Raw genomic sequence first — 18,064 nt, forward strand, 5'->3', positions numbered from 1 at the left:
TGCATTTTGGACGTCTAATTCAAGAGTGTACTATACGGTCAATGGAAGAGTCCTGGGGAAAATTGATGTACAGAGAGATGTGGGAGTTCAGGTCCATTGTACCCTGAAGGTGGCAACGCAGGTCGATAGAGTGGTCAAGAAGGCATACAGCATGCTTGCCTTCATCGGACGGGATATTGAGTACAAGAGTTGGCAGGTCATGTTACAGTTGTATAGAACTTTGGTTAGGCCACATTTGGAATACTGCGTGCAGTTCTGGTCGCCACATTACCAGAAGGATGTGGATGCTTTAGAGAGGGTGCAGAGGTGGTTCACCAGGATGTTGCCTGGTATGGAGGGTGCTAGCTATGAAGAAAGGTTGAGTAGATTAGGATTGTTTTCATTGGAAAGATGGAGGTTGATGGGGGACCTGATTGAGGTCTACAAAATTATGAGAGGTATGGCCAGGGTGGATAGCAACAAGCTTTTTCCAAGAGTGGGGGTGTCAATTACAAGGGGTCACGATTTCAAGGCGAGAGGGGGAAAGTTTAAGGGAGATGTGCGTGGACAGTTTTTTACGCAGAGGGTGGTGGGTGCCTGGAACGCTTTGCCAGCGGAGGTGGTAGAGGCGGGCACGATAGCATCATTAAAGATGCATCTAGACAGATATATGAACGGGCGGGGAACAGAGGGAAGTAGATCCTTGGAAAATAGAAGACAGGTTTCGATAAAGGATCTGGATTGGCGCAGGCTGGGAGGGCCGAAGGGCCTGTTCCTGTGCTGTAATTTTCTTTGTTCTTTGTTAATAATCACTTATTGTCACAAGTAGGCTTCAATGAAGTTACTGTGAAAAGCCCCTAGTCGCCACATGCCATGGCCTGTTCGGAGAGGCTGGAACGGGAATTCTGCTGGTCTTGTTCTTCATTTCAAGCCAGCTGTCTTAGGCCACTGTGCTAAACCAGCCCCTAGAGCTAAAGCCCCTAGAGTATACAAGTAGGGAAGTGTTGCTGCAACTGTACAAGGCATTGCTGAGACCGCTGCTGGAATACTGTGTGCAGTTCTGATCTGCGTATTTGAGGGGTGGGATGTAGTTGAATTAGAGGCAGTTCAAAGGAGGTTCACTAGATTGATTCCAGAGATGAGGGGTCGGATTGTCTGTCAGCCAAAAGCATAATTTTGAAGGTGCAATGCTAAGTTCTGGATTGCAGATGTAGTTTAATGAGGCACTGTCGTAAAACCTCCTCCCCTTTATATTCTAACCCTCTTGTTAGAAAGACTAACTTTAGCCTTTTTGATTATTTTTTGTGACTTACTACCACAGTTTGTGATCGATTCACATGAACCACAAAAATTTTAGTGTTTCACTATTCCTACCTTTTCATAATTTAAATAATATTTAGATCTATCCTTTTTTGGTTTTAATCGGGTTAACTCATACTTACTGGTGTTGAAATCAATCTAGCTCAGTTTTGCCTATCTCAATCAACCTATCTCTGCCTTTTTGTATTTCTCAGCTCTTCTAACGCTACTTACTATGCCATCAATCTTATCATTGGCGAACTTGGATCTCTATTTTGTTATCTCGGTCACAAAAATGTACAAGGAATAATTGAGGCCCCAGCACAGATCCTCATAATAATCTAATAATCTTTATTAGTGTCACAAGTAGGCTTACATTAACACTGCAATGAAGTTACAGTGAAAATCCCCCAGTCGCCACACTATGGTGCCTGTTTGGGTACACGGAGGGAGAATTCAGAATGTCCAATTCACCTGACAAGCACGTCTTTCGGGACTGCTGGGAGGAAACCGGAGCGCCCGGAGGAAACCCACGCAGTCACGGGGAGAACGTGCAGACTCCACACAGACAGTGACCCAGGCTGGAAATCGAACCTGGGACCCAGTACTAACAACTGTGCTACCATGTCGCCTATACAGCAGTAGTCATTTCCTTCCAGAGGAGTACATATCCATTATCTCTACTGTCTTCTATCTCTGAATGAACCTCCTGACCACGTCAATAATTTGTCTTCAATTCCATGAGCTTTAATTTCAGCTAGTAATCTCTTAAATGGAACTTTAGCGAGTGCCTTCTGGAATCTTTGTATACTGCATCCATAGCAATTCCCCTGTCCACTACATTTGGTATTTCCCCAGAAAGTTCAATGCGGCTCATTAGACATGGCTTACCATTTACAAAGCCATGTTGGCTCTTTCAAATCAATTTAAATTTCTCTGTATTCAGTCGCTCAGTCTTCAATTATAGATTTAAATATAGATGAGGATAGCTGGAATAAATTTTTTTCATGCATATCAAGGTAACAGGTATCTGTCCAGATGGTGCAGAACATTTGTCCACCTAGGATCTGCGTTATGCATTCAAAATCGTGTATAAGATAGTTAGATGTAGAATAAGCTTCTTCCCCAGCCTTGTTTATATGCCTGAACCCCGAGACTAGAAAAGTCAGTGAAACATCCATTTCACTGTTCATATTCTTAAAGAGATTTTCCTTGTAAGGTTACCAGGTAACCCTTCAATGTGGATGATCTTGGGTTATGTCTATAGATAACTTGGGTGAGACGACTGCAGACTTAATTCCAATTGGACCCTTGCAGTGAAGGCTGCTCTTAAGCTTTGGCAGAGATGAATGAACAATTTCTAACCTACTACAGTGCCAACTGGTCTCTAAACAGATGTTATGTTTTATTCCTTTTAGATTACCTGATGTTAAATTGCAGACAGACCCAATAAGTATTACTTACTTGGGTGATAGCAGCACAAATCATATGCTTCTAGAAACATGTAAGGGTAGCCCAAATATTTTTATCTTGTTTACATTGAAATGCTAAAACCATCAATCACAAATCATATTACTGGGATGTTTCAAAATCTCCAATACAAAGCATCTCCTACCGTGTTGGAATGATTCTCTGAAAACGTGCTGAGAAGGGTAAGAGCTGCTTCATTCACACTTTTACTGGAGGACTTCAGTAATTCATGCAACTGAGGCAAGATGTTTATGGCCACAATGTCTGCTTGAGTGTCTTCTGTAACGAGGAAAAAAAGTACTGAAATGCAATCTCCTGACATTTCTCCTCTGATGACACAGCTGCTGAGGGCAATTCATAACTAAGCTATACAATTCAATAAGTTTGTAGGTTTGATTCTCAATCTGGGCTGTGATCGCTGATTTCGACCAAGTAGCAGTAAGAGTAAATGCAACTGGACAAATCTGTTTGGATGAGGGCACTATCCAGAGATCATGCTACGAAATGCATATGTGGCTGGTGTGTTAAAGCATAATTGGGCATGACTGTAATACAGTCAAGTGGATCTAACATTGTGCCACCTCATACATGAAGAACCCGGCCACTTGGACGGGATACAGAAGAATTATTGGTGTCTGTGGAATATGTTTAGATATATAGGCTTATTGTGGGACTGAGTACAGTAACACCCACACTCAGTGATGTAAGGGAGCACAGTGGTTAGTACTGTTGCTTCACAGCTCCAGCGTCCCAGGTTCGATTCCCGGCTTGGGTCACTGTCTGTGCAGAGTCTGCACGTTCTCCCTGTGTCTGTGTGGGTTTCTTCCCACAGTCCAAAGATGTGCAGGTTAGGTGGATTGTCCATGCTAAATTGCCTTTAGTGTCCAAAAAGGTTAGATGGGGTTACGGGGATAGGTGGAGGTGTGGGCTTAAGTCGGGCTTGCTCTTTCCAGACTCGATGGGCCGAATGGCCTCCTTTTGCACTGTAAATTCTATGACCCGTATCCAGGGTCAGTTGAGTGTTGGACAAAGCTATCTGTACCAGCAAGCATGGAGATAGCTCCAAGCTCTTTACTGTATATTTGTAAATAATTCTGAGTCAATAAAGATGTACAGTTAATCTATGTTTGATTACAAAGGTTTCTTTAGACCTACTGAATTGTAACCAACAACGGAATATATACCAGTACAAGTCATAGCTTCAGTGACGGAACACATGGAGAGGAATGGTTGGAGGGATCTTAAAACCTTAAATCCTGACTTTATTCTTAATTATACATAGAAACATACATAGAAAATAGAAGCAGGAGTAGGCCATTCAGCCTTCCGAGCCTGGAATGATTTGGAAAACTCTCGTTAATCGTTTCACGGGAAAAATATATACTTTGGAATAAAATGCCTCACTATGACATTAACAACTTTATAACCTTCTTTCCTTGCAATCGACTTTGTCCACAAATCGTATTTTCAGGAACTATTACACGCAATACCCCCAGCACCTTCAGCACACCCCAAAACCTACACCCCAGCTGATCCTGCACATCACCATCCATACCCAGGGCAATGCACCTCCCATGTACACCTACAAAAAATGAATTACACCGGCCCCAGCTGGGAGAGTCCATCACCTGAAGAGAAGTATAATCATCAAGACACCCGCTGACTGGGCGCCTTGGCTCCACTCATCTTCATTACAAACAAAATAAGGGGTATTAAAAAAGCACTCGCTTCCCATAACTACAAAAATTACAGCATATAATAACAAAAAAAGGAGTAAAACTGCACAGATCATATTTCACAATAAACTCCTGGCTCTCTTCGCACTCTTTGCGGAAATGTCGGAAACAAAATGAAAGGAGCACCTTACTCCCTCCTCACCTAACTCCCTCAGTCACCAAACTCTCACTATCGCACTCAAATGCACCAAATTCAGCACTCCCTCAGTCACCAAACTCTCACTATCGCACTCAAAAAGCACCAAATTCAGCACTCAGTGCAAACAAAGACTGCACTGTAGGGGATCACTTTTATACTGTGAATCTAGCCTCTGAAAAACTGGCCTAATCCAATTAACTAATTAACAAGCTCCAGCTGCAAGTGCCTACAAGTAGAAGCCGGTTTAAAGCTTATTGAAAATTCACCTTCTTCTAAACCAAGCAGCAACTTTTAAGTTAATTAACTAAATAAAAGAAAGACTAAACTTTAGATAAAAATGAAGCCTTATACTCCCTCGGTCACCAAACTCTCACTATCGCACTCAAAATGCACCAAATTCAGCACTCAGTGCAAACAAAGTCTGCACTGTAGGGGATCACTTTTATACTGTCAATAGGTTTTTGGTAGAACAGGATAGCAGGCGACGCTCGCCCTCATGCTCATGTCACACATACTCTTGCAGGAAAAATGACAACAATAAATAACCAACAACATCATCACAAGGGAGTAACATTCAGGATTACTGAAGAATAGCAGGGTAATAACACCATCTATGTTGCTTGAAAAAGCCAAAGTCATTACAGGATTAACATGCACTCCTCAGGATCTCTCAAGGCGACCAACGAACAAAGCATCTTCGCTTCCACCATGTTGCCGCCCCAACCCTCAAGCGATCCACAGCCTAGGTCCCGGTTGGGGGGTATGAGTCGATTGGATTGGCCACCTCCAACCCCTCATGACAAGCATTGAGAATAAGATAATATAGGGCATGTGGTCAGGGGACCCAGCTGACCCCAGGCTTCGACGACCGGGTACCCAGTATTCAGTCAAACCTGATGCACCCTGCTTCCAAACCAAGGTTGCCAATCGCGAAACCGCCCCCCAACTCTCGCCAGGGGCCGGAATCAAGAACACCATCTCCCAAGGGCGCCTTACAAATCCTCAAAATGAGCTCTAAAGACCTACTCTACGGAGCCGAAATCTTCATCCAGAACAGCATTCTCAATGGCGACCATCATCCGTATGCACACAGTACCGACAAGGCGAACGCCCGCTTACCAGCAACAATGCCACTACAAACTGGACCCTACCAGGGCCAACTCAACCGCCACGGTCAAATGAGGATTCTCTATGATTTATCTTGGCTCCTCATTGCGAAACTCCAATCCGGATCATCCAGGGACATAGTGCAAGACATAAAGTGCAAGACATATATCCCCCAAAATGATAAAAAATGAAATATGCATCAGGATAAAATAAAGGATTAAAAGATGAGCAGAGCCAGAGCTCAAGTAAATGCAGCTGCTCCCGCACACACATCATGTGACCCCCTGTCCCTTCTCAGTTGTCCTGCTGAATTCAGGATGAAAAACTTTGGCATCATGCCTCTCTTTTCAGAAATATTAAAGGTTTATACTACTGAGTGACTCTTCAAAGAATTCCTGAACCGACTGAAAAATAGAGGAACAGGATTTGCGACTGATCTGTTTAGCACAGGGCTAAATCGCTGGCTTTGAAAGCAGACCAAGGCAGGCCAACAGCACGGTTCAATTCCCGTACCAGTCTCCCTGAACAGGCGCTGGAATATGGCGACTAGGGGCTTTTCACAGTAACTTCATTTGAAGCCTACTTGTGACAATAAGCGATTTTCATTTCATTTCATCGATGTGACCTTAAAAGGTTCTTCAAATAAGGAAGGACGACCTTCTTCTGCAGTAAATCATGGTATTGAACTTAATAGTAAAAGTAATCCTGAATTTATGCAAAAGGAGAAGAATTCAGCTGTATGGATGCTGAGTTTTTTGTAATAGGCTTGGATATTTGGAAACTTCAGGCATGAACGAGAATGAACCTCGGGAGTTAAAACGTGAATGGGATACACAGGATGTTTTACAGACTGTGTTAAATTGCCCACAAACTGATGACAATCTTGTTCTTAATAAAGCTAACCAGACCAAACCAGAAATATACCATGGCAAACGGGCTTCAGTCCAAGAAGTGTGGGGCAATGCATCTGGGGAGAGAAAACAAGCGAGGTAATATACGAACATATGAACTAGGGGTAGGCCACACAGCCCCCAAGCATGATCTGACATTCAAGAAGATGATAGCTGATATGATTTTAACCTTTACTCCCCATTCCTGCATACCCACAATAAGCTTTCAGCCCCTTGCTCATTAAGATGCAGACTGGAATTTTCTGGCCGTTCATGCCAGTGAAATATTCCAGTTCCACTGATGGCGGATCCCTGATGCAGGTACATTCAATGGGAAACCCTGTTTACAACGGCGAGACCAGAAGATCCCATTGCGGTTCAATGGCAGGCCACCTCTGCATGGTGGGTTGCGTGGAAAATCTCAGCTCTATCTGCCTCTGCCTTAAAGGTATTAAAAACTCTGCTTCCATCTCCTTTGCTACGATTAAATATTAGGAGTCTAAGAAGCTGAGAATAGCAGAGGAACATTGGAATGCATATCCATAGATTCTTGAAGGTAGCAGAACACGTAGAGAAGGTCATTTAGAAGACAAATGGAATGCTTTCCATGGACACAGAGAAGAGCAAGGAGGTTATGCTAGAACTGTATAAAATACTTGTAAGGCCACAATCAGACATTATCAAACAAGGCGAGCACCAGAGCTCAACGTAGAGCAGATTTTCATTATCCTCCATCCCATGGACCATACCCGGTGTTACTGCCAACCCAGGGCCCACACCCTGGAGTGTGGCAGGTATGTATCATTCAGTGGGTTATAGGCAGGGGGAATCTGGAGGTGATCAGTGAATCCCATATGCGTCGGCCCTGGCCGGGCCCCATGTCCTGCCCATCCTCGCCGTCTCCCGCATCGTCCTCATCAGACAAGGCCCGGCGTTCATCCTCCTCCTCCAGCATGTCACCCCTCTGCTGCTCGATGTTGTGGAGGATGCAGCAGGCCACCACAATGCAGGCGACTCTCCCAGCGCCATACTGAAGGGCCCCTCCAGAGTGATCCAGGCAGCTGAACCGCATCTTCAGGATGCTGAAACACCACTAGATCATTTTGCGGCATGGGCGCCGTTGTAGCGGGTCTCCGTGTCGGTCTGTGGCCTCTGGATAGGCCTCATTAGCCATGACCGCAGCGGATAACTCCTGTCACCCAGGAGCCAATCTCCAGCTGGGGTTGCGTCTTGAAGGGGCCGGAATCGTTGAGTGTGCCAGGATGTAGGCATCGTGCACACTGCCCGGATATCGGGCGCAGACGCCATGATGCGCATCTGATGGTCACACACCAGCTGCACGTTCATCGAGTGGAACTGCAGGTGCTTGTAGGGCGACATGCATTTTGGTGATGGCGGCGAACCCCGCTGCCTGGGCATCCTGGTGGGCTCAGTCCACATTGACATGGATGTACTGTGCCGACTGGACATATTGGGCATCCGTGACGGCACAATGCACCTGTGCACCGAGCCTTGTGAGATTCCAGACAGGTTTCCACTCAGCGCCTGGAAGGACCCGTTGCGTAGACGTTCAGGGCCATTATCACCTTGACGACCACCAGAAGCGAGAGTCCTCCCCCACTCCCGCGCAGTGCCAGGTACGCCATGATCGGGGACCTGGCAGGTATGTCGCACTGTCACCTCCTCTCAGCCAGAGTCTTTGACGACATGCCTGGTCTGGCAGGTACTTGAATGACAGGCGCTGCTGGTACATGCGAGGTCTCATCCGCCACCTCCTTTTCACCTCCTTGTCTGCTGAATGGGCGGCCGACTCTCCATCCTCAGCAGCTGCCTCCTGTTCCTCTGGGACACACTCCGCCGCTGCAGATTCCTCCTTCTCCTCGAGCAGCCGCAGTGAATCCCCCAGGGCTGCAGCGACTAGGAGGAAGGCCACCATTGATGGTTGTATTCCAATATCTATTGCCTACAGGAGGTGTAAGGCAGACATGTTAGCATGGTTTATACTGCCGTGCCCAACCAGGTCCATTTGGTTACATGGTGGCCCCGGACTCTGCCCATATGTTCCCTCCCTCCTCTCAGCACCCCTGGCACCATCGGCTGGCACTGCCTTTGCCAGCGGTATGCCCCAGTCTAGTGCCACCCCTCCACCCCCTGCCCTGGCAGGGCCCTCCCCACCCCGGCCAGCCCAACCAGTGTCCGGACCGGCAGCGCATGTTCGCGCCTCTTCATGTCCTACCTCCTCTCTCCCCCTCATCAGCCACGGCGCCTGTTTCTCGATTTTTAAAAGCACAAGTGAACCTCGCCATCGGGAATTCCCCCCAGTGGAGGTGGACAATCATGGAGGACCAGTTAATGTTATGCCAACAGCGTTTACTGTATGTGCGGAGTGGAACACATTGATGCCACTGCCGAGGCACCGGAGAATTGCGATTTGGCGTGCACCGGCGCCTGTACGATTTCGACGTCAAAACAGATTCTCCGCCCAATCGGGTTTCCCAATTCCGGCATCGGCCAACAGAGAATCCCGCCCAGGTGGTTTACAAGAATCTTGCCGGGAATGGAGAATTTTAACCGGGTGGAATTATTTGATAGGCTGAGGTTACTTTCTTTGGAACAGGGAAAGCTGAGGGGAGAATTAATTGGAGTGTATAAAATTAATTAGAGTGGGTATGAAGGACCTAATAAAGAGGGCTACAGACTTGCAGTATTCGGTGGAAGAATTAGAGGGGAGCTGAAGGAAATAGTTTTTACCCAGTGGGTGGTGGGGTCCTGGAACTCACTGGTGGATAGTGGCAGAGGCAGAAACCCTCATTGTAATTTTAAAATACACGGTTATGGACTAAGAGCCGGCAAGTGTGGTTAGATTGGACAGCACTTTTTCATTGGCATGGACACGATGACCTGCTTCTGTGCCAGAGATGTTTTAATATTTCTTGTTTCGATAGGTAGACCAGGGAATGGTGAATACTGTTTTTTTGTTGAGATTTTAACATTTTATACATAGCACAAAAAATAACACCACCGCAAACAGAACAAGTACAAAAAGAAACACCCACAACATCCCCCACCATCCAACTCCCTCCAAAACCCTACAACCCCCCCCCCCCCCCCCGCCCCTAGCAGCTGATGGTGGCCAACTCCTTAAAATGCCAATGAATGGGCACAATCTTTTATAGAACCCCTCGATTGCCCCTCTCAAGGTGAACTTAACTTTTTCAAGGTATAGGACTTCCATTAAGTCCCCCAGCCATACTGAGGCGCAGGGTGAAGAAACTGACCTCCACCCCAAAGGACCCACCTGCAAGCAATCAGCGAGGCGAAGGCTAAAATATCCATGCCTGCCCCCGTCTGCAGCTCCAGCCGGTCCAACACCCCAAATGTGGCCCCTCGGAGATTGGGCTCCAAATCCATTTGCAAGATGGATTACGGGCAGCACGGTAGCATAGTGGCTAGTGCTTCACAACTCCAGGGTCCCAGGTTTGATTCCTTGGCTTGGGTCACTGTTTGATCGGAATTTGCCCAGTGTCTGCTTGGGTTTCCTCCGGGTGCTCTGGTTTCCTCCCACAATCCAAAGATGTGCAGGTTAGATGGATTGACCATGTTAAATTGCCCTGAGTGTCCAAAATTGCACTTAGTGTTGGGTAGAGTTACTGAGTTATGGGAAGTGTGGAGGAGTGGGCTTGGGTAGGGCGCTCTTTCCAAGAGCCTGTGCAGACTCGATGGGCCGAATGGCCTCCTTCTGCACTGTAAATTCTAAGAAGATTGCCAACATGGTGTTGAAGAACGAATCCCAAAACCTCCCCAGCTCAGAGCAAGACCAGAACATATGAACATGATAGTCCGGGCCCCTGCCACAACATTCACACTTATCCTCCACTCCCCCAAAACAGCCGGCTCATCGTTAAATGTGCCCGATGCACCATCTTTCATTGAATTAACCCCAATCTCGCACACAAAGCCGTGGCATTCACCCTTTGCAAAACTTCACAGCACACCACCTCTTCCAGCTTCACCCCAGATCCTCCTCCCACTTATCCTTAAGCCCTCCAGCGGTAATCCCCTTCCGAGTTCAACTGCACTTTTAATAGTCCATTAAATTGTCCGTCCCACCTGCAATGAATCCCACGGTGGCTCGGATTGGCGGATTTACCTACATGGTTTTGGTCATCTGATATAATATCTCCTTGTGATGCTCGCTGTCATACCTTGCTTCTACTGCTTCCATGATATACTAATGGATGTTTAATTTGGTAAAAGCATTACATAAATATAAGATGTTATTTAGTTTCCCCTATTGAGTTCACTGTTGAAAGTGTTGGCATCAGTGCAGCAACTTGCCAATAATACCGTAAAATGTTGTGTTTATGTTGCATTGACACAGGTTTTTGTTTAGTCTGTGAAGCCAAGTGTAAGAAGAGTGCGCCATTGTTGTGAATTTAATTACTACAGCAAACACTGCAAATGTCAACACAATGATGCAGCCTGCTACAATACAGTAAGAGTTATTCAACCAAATTAACCTACACCTGCCTCGCCTATTGTAAACTGTAGCTCAGTTATTAGATCCTGTTTAACTTGAAAGTTGGGTTTCGCGTTTCAGTAATTATCAATAGGCTGCAGTGGCGTTGGATTGCTGCTCAAAAGTTTTTTAACTGGCTGTTCTTGGAAGACTGGAGGGAGTATCCTGTGATCACATTGCATTTTGCATAGGACTAAAACCTTGTAGTAAATCTTCTCAAGTAGGTTTTAATATTACGCTGAAAGGCACACTATCTGAAACTCTGCATGCCATCTGTATTGTGTTTCCACATGAACATGAAAAGTTAAATCATGATTTTATTAAGTCATTAAGTAAGAAAAACACTGTGATAGGGGGCAAAATTATCCATTTGGGAGACTATGGGTGAGACCTACCGGCCATGGTATGCCCGAAAGGCAGCGTAGCGCTGCGCATCGGTAGATGCCGGGAGATCCCTCTTTCCCGCCCCCCCCCCCCCACCCCCCCCACCCCCGGAAGGTTTACCAGGCTGATTCCTGGGATGGCGGGACTGTCATATGAGGCGAGACTAAGTCGGTTAGGATTATATTCATTGGAGTTTAGAAGAGTGAGAGGGGATCTCATCGAAACTTAGAAAATTCTAACAGGATTAGACAGGGTAGATTCAGAAAGAATGTTCCAGATGGTGGGGGCGTCCAGGCTAGGGGTTATAGTTTGAGGGTAAGGGTTACCTTTTAGGACTGAGGTGAGGGGAAATTTCTTCACCCAGAGCGCGGTGAATCTGTGGAATTCACTTCCACAGAAAGTAGTTGAGGTGAAAACATTGAGTAATTTCAAGAAGGAATTAGATATAGCTCTTGGGCTAAAGGGATCAAGAGATATGGGGGTGTAGGCAGTATCAGGGTATTGAACTTGATGACCAGCCATGATCATAATGAATGGCGGAGCAGGCTCGAGGGGCCGAATGGCCTCATCCTGCTTCTATTTTCTAAGTATGTTTCTATGTACCAGCAGGTATTTTGCTGAAAATTCAGTAGCTGTCTTATTCTTATCATTTACAATCCCAGTACTACATTTCATATACTAGTGAATATAATGTTTTGCTGCTCAGTGTACCCCATCCTATCCCGTCCAAATACTAATTTGAACCTGTGCGCAAGTTGGAATAAATGAAACTTGCTGCAATATTGAGTGATGGGGAAAGTTACTTTGTTTTTATATATTTTTTTAAAAATATAACTCAAGAATAATTGCCAGATTTAGTATAGCTGGCTGCTAAAAAGACTTATTATTCACTGGACCTTCCTTGTTGCCAGCCTTTATTAATATAACAAGTTCGCTCTGGAGTTGTCATCACACACAGCAAATCTGTGTATCAGGAGCAGCCAGCCCAGGAACCCCACTAATTGCAATGTAAAAAGCAATTTTACAGACTTTAGTTATCCTGGTGTAGCTCAGTTGGCTGGACGACTGGTTTGTGACTTCAGCGTGGGTTCAATTCTTGTACCGACTGAGGTTATTCATGAAGGCCCCGCCTTTTCAACCTTGCCCCTCACCTGAGGTGTGGTAATCTTCAGTTTAAATCACCACCAGTCAGTGCTCCCCCTCAAAGAGGAAAGCAGCTTATGGTCATCTGGGACCATAACGACTTTACTTGACACTGTTCTGTAAAGAACATACAAAGTACTGCTTTGGAAATTTAAACTATAGTCTTCTAAAAAAGTGAGACTATAGGCATTTTTATCATTACAATTCTGGTAGTTTTGTCTTCTAACATTGATGCCCAAATATTAATTCCTCACATGTCTCAACTAAGATTCCATAGATTTTGTTTTGTGAAAGAAATTCCATCAGAATTTTGGACGGCTCAATGCTAAGGGACAGAGAAATATCTGGGGAGAGGGAGAGAGAGCAGGTGGAGGTCTAACTTCACACCTTACAAATGTTAGCTCATGTGGTAGTCTGTGTAGAGGTATTACGGTACCTGGTAATGCTGGAACACCATTGGTAGATATTGTATGTTTCCTATTAGTCAAGCTGTATGGTAGCTCCGCTCTGCAAGGTGGGGTATAAGAGCCCGTGCCGCCCCAGCAGCCTTCTTTCTGTACCTGAGCTGCTAGGGGAAACATCTAGCTTATTAAAGCCTTCAGTTGGACTACAACCTCGCTTTAGTGGTCATTGATCGTGCATCAGCTCGCTAGTTCTGTGTCAAACAGCAGCATGGTTTGTGTCCATAAAATTAGTTGGAAACTAGGGGAGGGATTCTGCAATAATGGGGCTATGTCCCCACGCCGGCGTGTAAACCGCCGCCAACCACTCCAGCATCAACAGCCACCGAAAGTGAGGAATTATCCAGATTCTCGGGGGCTAGGTTGACGCCAGAGTGGTCCCCACAGCTCCAGCTGGCGCCGAAGGGCCGGCATGAGTTCGCGCATGCGCGGCACGGCCGGTGTGATCTCGCGTATACCCGGACCGGCCGGCATATTTCCGCGCTTGTGCGGGGGTTCCCTTCTCCGTGCCGGCCCCCGGGCAATATGGCGGAGCCCTGCAGGGGCCCGGCGCGGAGGAAAGAAGGCCCCCACGGAACCAGCCTGCCCGCAGATTGGTAGACCCCGATTGTGGGCCAGGCCACAATGGGGGCCCCCCCCCGGGCTCAGATCCCCCCCCGGCACACCCTCCAGGACCGCCTCTGCACATTTACCTGACCGGTCCCGCCATGTATGAGGTGAGTAATTCCCGCCGGTGGACTGGGCAAAACCTGACGGCCACTCGGCCCATCGGGGTCCGGAGAATCGCCGGAGGAGCCGCTGTCAATGGCCCGCGACCGGCGTGGCAGGAATTCCGCCGGCCCCTGAAAAATGGCGCCGGAGAATAGGGCAGCTGGCGTCGGGGTGGCGGGGCAGGATTCGCCCCTCCCCCGGGGATTCTCCGACCCGGCTGTAAGGTTCCTTCATGCTGTAAAAATTAGCATCAATTCAGGGAATAATTTCAGAAGGAATACATTTTGCCCAATCTCGTCAAAGAATAATTAATCAAAACTCAACTCAAGATTGTTAAAATGAACTCTTCATATGCAGTGGGACAAAAAATTGCTTATAATCAGATGTAACAGAATTTACATACAGCAAAATGTGTAGAAATTTACCACACAATTTATAATCATTTATCGTGCAAACATAGTTATAAAAATAAGTTGCTGTCCTCCTACCATTTAGAGACAAGTTCCTGAGACAGTAGCACGCTTGACAGCAAACCTATCGAAAATCAAAAAATCTGATCAAAAAGAGTAAAGTTAATAAACAATAGTTCTGTAATTCTAGGGTGCGATTCAGCGACCCAATTTTGCCCAGCGCAGTCCCAGGCACCACAGTTGAAAAGCGCGCTAGCCCCAAATCGGGCTCCGCACTGGGCGCCGGGCTAATTGCAAGTCACCCACTGGGCGAGATCCAGATCTGAATATTTACACAGACGTTGGACTTGTCCAGTGACGGCACTCGGTGGCTGTGCCTGGAAGAACTCGCCAGGGCACCGGTTAGTATGGGTCCACACAAATGTGGATTAGGCATAACGGAAGTCTCTCAGGCCATTTAAGACCCCAGGTGTTCGGGGACTGGGCAGGGCAGGCACTGCCAGAGTACCTAGATGCCAGGGGGAGTGCAGGGGTGCCATCCTGCCCTGTCCCTGAACACCTGTGGAGGGGAGGGGTACTTTCCAGCCGTACTTGCCAGTGGGATCTCCCCGTCCTGCCGATGACGAACCTCTGCTGTGGGTTTCCCAGCCGGGGGGGGGTGGATTCAATGGGAAATCCCATTGACAGCGGTGGGACCAGAAGATCCCACTGCCGGCCAACGCAGACCGGCTCCCACCGCCGAGAAACACGCCGTGGAGGTGGGCGGCGGATAATCCCCCAGTAGCTTTTTAATAAGTTTAATTGTCCTGATTTGGAAGGAGAATGGGATTCCTGACTCTGCTGGCACCAGGATCAACACCTTGAAATTGACAAGCTGCCCAGCGCTGGTATTTTCAGGGTCACCCTACCTGACCCTGACTTTGGGGGCGCCCAAAAACTTAACACATAGAATCACAGTGGAGAGCAGCAGAGAAGTAGGCTATTTGGCTCATCCAATCAACACCGGCTCTTCCAATATCCCATGATGTCGTAGCTGTGACCCAGACTTGGTTCCAAAGTAAAACTGGAAACAAAGTATTCCAACTATAACATTTTCAGGAGGAATACAATTAAGACATGAGGGCCTAATTAATGAAGCTTAGAAAGGTTTTATTGATGGCAATATTCAGGTGGCTCCTGATTGAATTAAGAGATATTAAGTGCTCTGCGAGCATTTTAGGAGTATATTGCAAAATGGCCGAATGGAGTAAGTCAAGGTTGAGGTTTATAAAAGTAGCCAAGTTGTAATAATTGGGGATTTTATTCCTAAATGAGGTAAAGATTTATGATCCAAATTGGGTGCTGGGTGAGGACTTTTTAAAAAAATGTTCCAATTAAGGGCCAATTTAGCGTGGCCAATCCAACTACCCTGCACATCTTTGGGTTGTGGGGGTGAGAGCCACATAGACAGGGGGAGAATGTGCAAACTCCAGTGACCCGGGGCCGGGATTGAACCCGGATCCTCAGCGCCTTGAGGCAGCCGTGCCTGGATGAGTACATGATTGGGATCTGCTACGATGACAAAAGCTCAAATAGTCTGCGGTCACTGATTGGCAAAACGTTACATGTAAATAGTGCCCACTTGGATGTGCTTTACATGTGGAACCATGGTGCTGCAAGAAACCAGTAATTTAGGAAAAACGAGGAGCAAAAAAACAAACGTTCTAATTCATTTAATTTAGTGTTTTATCAGAAGCCATTTGTGTGACTATAGTCCAGAGAAGACATTTTACACAGTCTCACAAGTAAAGAGAATTCTACTTGGTGCCAGAACATTAAAGGACACCCTTTGCCACTAGTTTGAGGCAGCTCATGATCATTTCATTTTGTATAGTTGCAATCATAAGAATAATGGATTGCTCAGAAATCTTACCTTTACCACAGAGGAAGACATAAGAGACAGTAGCATTTTGAGGAGAATGCCATCACCTATTTGGAGCATGTTTGGATGGTGACGTGGGTTGGATGCGATGTTCGTCAGTGCAGAACAACTGTAATACTTTGAGTGAAAAGAACATATAACTAAAATAGTGTAATAGCGATCACATAAATTAACACATTACAGTTTGGATATAACCTTAGTTTGTTGTTGGGGTTTTGAGAAGGTAGATGTAAACACAGGAGCAGCTTACTTTCTTTACCTTATCGTTGAGTATGACATTCTGGGGAGCAGCATTAGAGAGAAACATACTTGAATGTGGTAAAATATGCATATTAGATATATACTGAAGCAGTACATTTAAATGTAATGTTTCATAACATCTGACCAAACTATTGTTAATACAGTTATAGTAGCTATTGTTTAATCAAAAAAACTTGACTGGTTCCACATACATCCTTTGCATTCCTTCCTGAAGGCTGAGTTTAAGCCTATAAACCGTGTAAATACTATCCACAAATCAAGTTTTCATATTGAAGGATTAATATTGCTCCATGTTGACCACTAAGGGTAAATATAAATGTCACCACAGTCCCAGAGGACCATAGGCTGCTCTCCCCTTAGTTGACTGGTGGTGATTTAACCTGAGGGTCACCATACCTCAGGCAAGGAGCAAGCTTGAGAAGTGGGGCCTTCATGAATAACCTCATCTGAAACGATAATTGAACCTGAGCTGTTGGTGTTGCTCCGCATCACAAAGCAGCTGTCCAGCCAATTGAGCTAACCGACCCCCCAAGGGTATTGAGGGCACAGAAGGAACTCTGGGTTGGCCACTTCAATCTCCTACGCCGGGTGCCTTAGTAATACCACGTACTGACTGAGATAGCCCAATCGGTAAGAACATAGATGCCAGGTGGAACTAGTAGCAGGTGGCAAGAGAACTAACAGGAAGTAATAATCTAATTAACCTCAGACTTCCGGTGGCGGCCATGGAGGAGTAGGTCGCACATTCGATAGCTCCTGCCTGGAACGGACTTTCGCACCTTTTTTCCCGATTTTTCTCGGACTTAATGGGATAGATCGGTGAAGTGGACAATATTAAGAAGGATTCCCTCTCCGATGTATGGCTAATTGGACTAGAAGTGGCCGTGTGAAAAGACTCAGCCCTGATAGAGTGAAGCAGTCGGAGCTAGTATCGCGGCGCAGAATGGCGGACGGTCAGGACCAGGGAGCGGTGGCTCAGTGGTCTAAGGAGCAGCAGATGAAGTTCTTTAAGGGCTGTTTCGCTGAGCTGAAAAAGGAAACGTTGGACCTGATCAAGGCATCGGTTGATCCAATGGTATTGAATCAGGCGGCCGAAGGGAAAGCGATTGAGCTGAAGTTATCCAGCCAGGAGGACAATCTAACTGTGCTGGAGCACAAGGTGGAAGTGTTAGATGAGCGCCACAAGAGAATGCAGGAGAAGCTGGAGGACCTAGAGAACAGGTCCAGGAGGCAGAACTTAAGAATTGTTGGCCTCCCTGAAGGAATTGAGGGGTCGAATGCGGGAGCATATGTGGCGGGCATGCTGGAGACACTGATGGGGGCCGGGGTGTTTTCTCGGTCCCTGGAAGTGGATGGAGCGCACAAAGCCCTCGCAAGGAAGGCTAAGGCGAATGACCCGCCGAGGGTCATGGTGGTGCGTTTCCACCGTTTTTCGGACAAAGAACTCGTCTTGCGGTGGGCCAAGAAAGAGCGGAGCAGCAGATGGGAGAACAGCGAGGTGCGCATCTACCGGGACCTGGGAGCGGAGCTGGCCAAGAGACGTGCTGGGTTCAATCAGGTGAAGGCAATCCTCTTCAAGAAGGGGGTGAAATTCAGGATGCTGTATCCAGCACGGTTGTGGGTTACGCACGAAG

At 46.7% G+C, this 18,064-nt stretch overlaps 1 protein-coding gene across 3 annotated transcripts in view; it reads right to left on the reverse strand.

Annotated features, from left to right (window-relative positions):
* Positions 1-18,064, reverse strand: part of LOC140410900 (uncharacterized) — a 160,664-nt gene that overhangs the window by 31,976 nt on the left and 110,624 nt on the right. For 2 of the 3 annotated variants that reach the window (XR_011940762.1, XM_072499679.1), the window contains exons 7-9: positions 16,161-16,286; positions 14,327-14,372; positions 2,894-3,027 (exon numbers count right to left, since the gene is read on the reverse strand). Coding sequence is in view for 2 of the 3 variants with exons in the window: in XM_072499679.1 (XP_072355780.1) it covers positions 2,894-3,027; positions 14,327-14,372; positions 16,161-16,286 (306 nt within the window). In the remaining variant the exon portion in view is untranslated. The remainder of the gene's footprint in view (positions 1-2,893; positions 3,028-14,326; positions 14,373-16,160; positions 16,287-18,064) is intronic. The other variant, XM_072499680.1, reaches the window with a different exon arrangement.

The sequence above is a fragment of the Scyliorhinus torazame genome, chromosome 4 (genome assembly GCF_047496885.1).
Source record: "Scyliorhinus torazame isolate Kashiwa2021f chromosome 4, sScyTor2.1, whole genome shotgun sequence".
Classification (NCBI taxonomy): Eukaryota; Metazoa; Chordata; class Chondrichthyes; order Carcharhiniformes; family Scyliorhinidae; genus Scyliorhinus; species Scyliorhinus torazame.